We start from the raw sequence: 868 nt of genomic DNA, 5'->3' as shown, positions 1-868 counted from the left end.
CTTGTGACCTGGTTCCTGGTTCTCTGTTCTCAGCCCTACCTGGGCTGGCCCCACCCAGTCCCTCTGGCCGGGCTAAGATGGCCCCTCACCCACACCCAAGCCGGAGGGGGCGGTGCGGGGGGCTCCTCCACAAGGCTGGGTGGTGGGCAGGGTGCGGCCAGCGTTCTGACTGCTGCTCCCACAGGCATCAACCCGGCCTCGCTCCGAGGGACCCACACCGGCGTCTGGGTGGGAGTGAGCGGCTCTGAGGCCTCGGAGGCGCTCAGCCGGGACCCCGAGACCCTCGTCGGCTACAGCATGGTGGGCTGCCAGCGAGCCATGATGGCCAACCGCCTCTCCTTCTTCTTCAACCTCAAAGGTGGGTGCCCGCCGGCCGCGCGCCTCCAGGCTGAGCGTCGACCTGCGAACCAGGCGGTCAGGGTTCCATCCCCGGTCAGGGCACAGGCCTGGGTTGCGGGTTCGATCTCCAGTGTGGGGTGTACAGGAGGCAGCCGATCCGTGATTCTCTCATCATTGATGTTTCTGCTTCTCCCTCTCCCTTCCTCTCTGAAGTCAATAAAAATGTATTTAAGTAAAATAAAAAGTAATAAAGGTGGGCGCCCCCTGTGAGGTGAGGCCGAGGGACAGCGGGCTCACCCTCACACCCCGCTCCACCCTCGGCCGCAGGGCCCAGCGTCGCCCTGGACACAGCCTGCTCCTCCAGCCTGCTGGCCCTGCACAACGCCTACCAGGCCATCAGCAGCGGGGAGTGCCCCGCGGCCCTCGTGGGCGGCATCAACGTCCTGCTGAAGCCCAACACCTCCGTGCAGTTCATGAAGCTGGGCATGCTCAGCCCCGAGGGCACCTGCAAGTCCTTCGACCAGGCGGG

General features: G+C 65.3%; 1 protein-coding gene across 1 annotated transcript in view; it reads left to right on the top strand.

Moving 5' to 3' along the window:
- FASN (fatty acid synthase) overlaps positions 1-868 on the top strand; it is a 28,184-nt gene that overhangs the window by 1,744 nt on the left and 25,572 nt on the right. The window contains 2 exon segments of the mRNA XM_014531242.1: positions 185-358; positions 667-868. Of these exon segments, the coding sequence (XP_014386728.1) occupies positions 185-358; positions 667-868 (376 nt within the window).

Source organism: Myotis brandtii, unplaced genomic scaffold, assembly GCF_000412655.1.
Source record: "Myotis brandtii unplaced genomic scaffold, ASM41265v1 scaffold797, whole genome shotgun sequence".
Taxonomy (NCBI): Eukaryota; Metazoa; Chordata; class Mammalia; order Chiroptera; family Vespertilionidae; genus Myotis; species Myotis brandtii.
The sequence above is the reverse complement of the archived record's forward strand: the minus strand, read 5'-3'. Positions and strand labels throughout refer to the sequence as shown.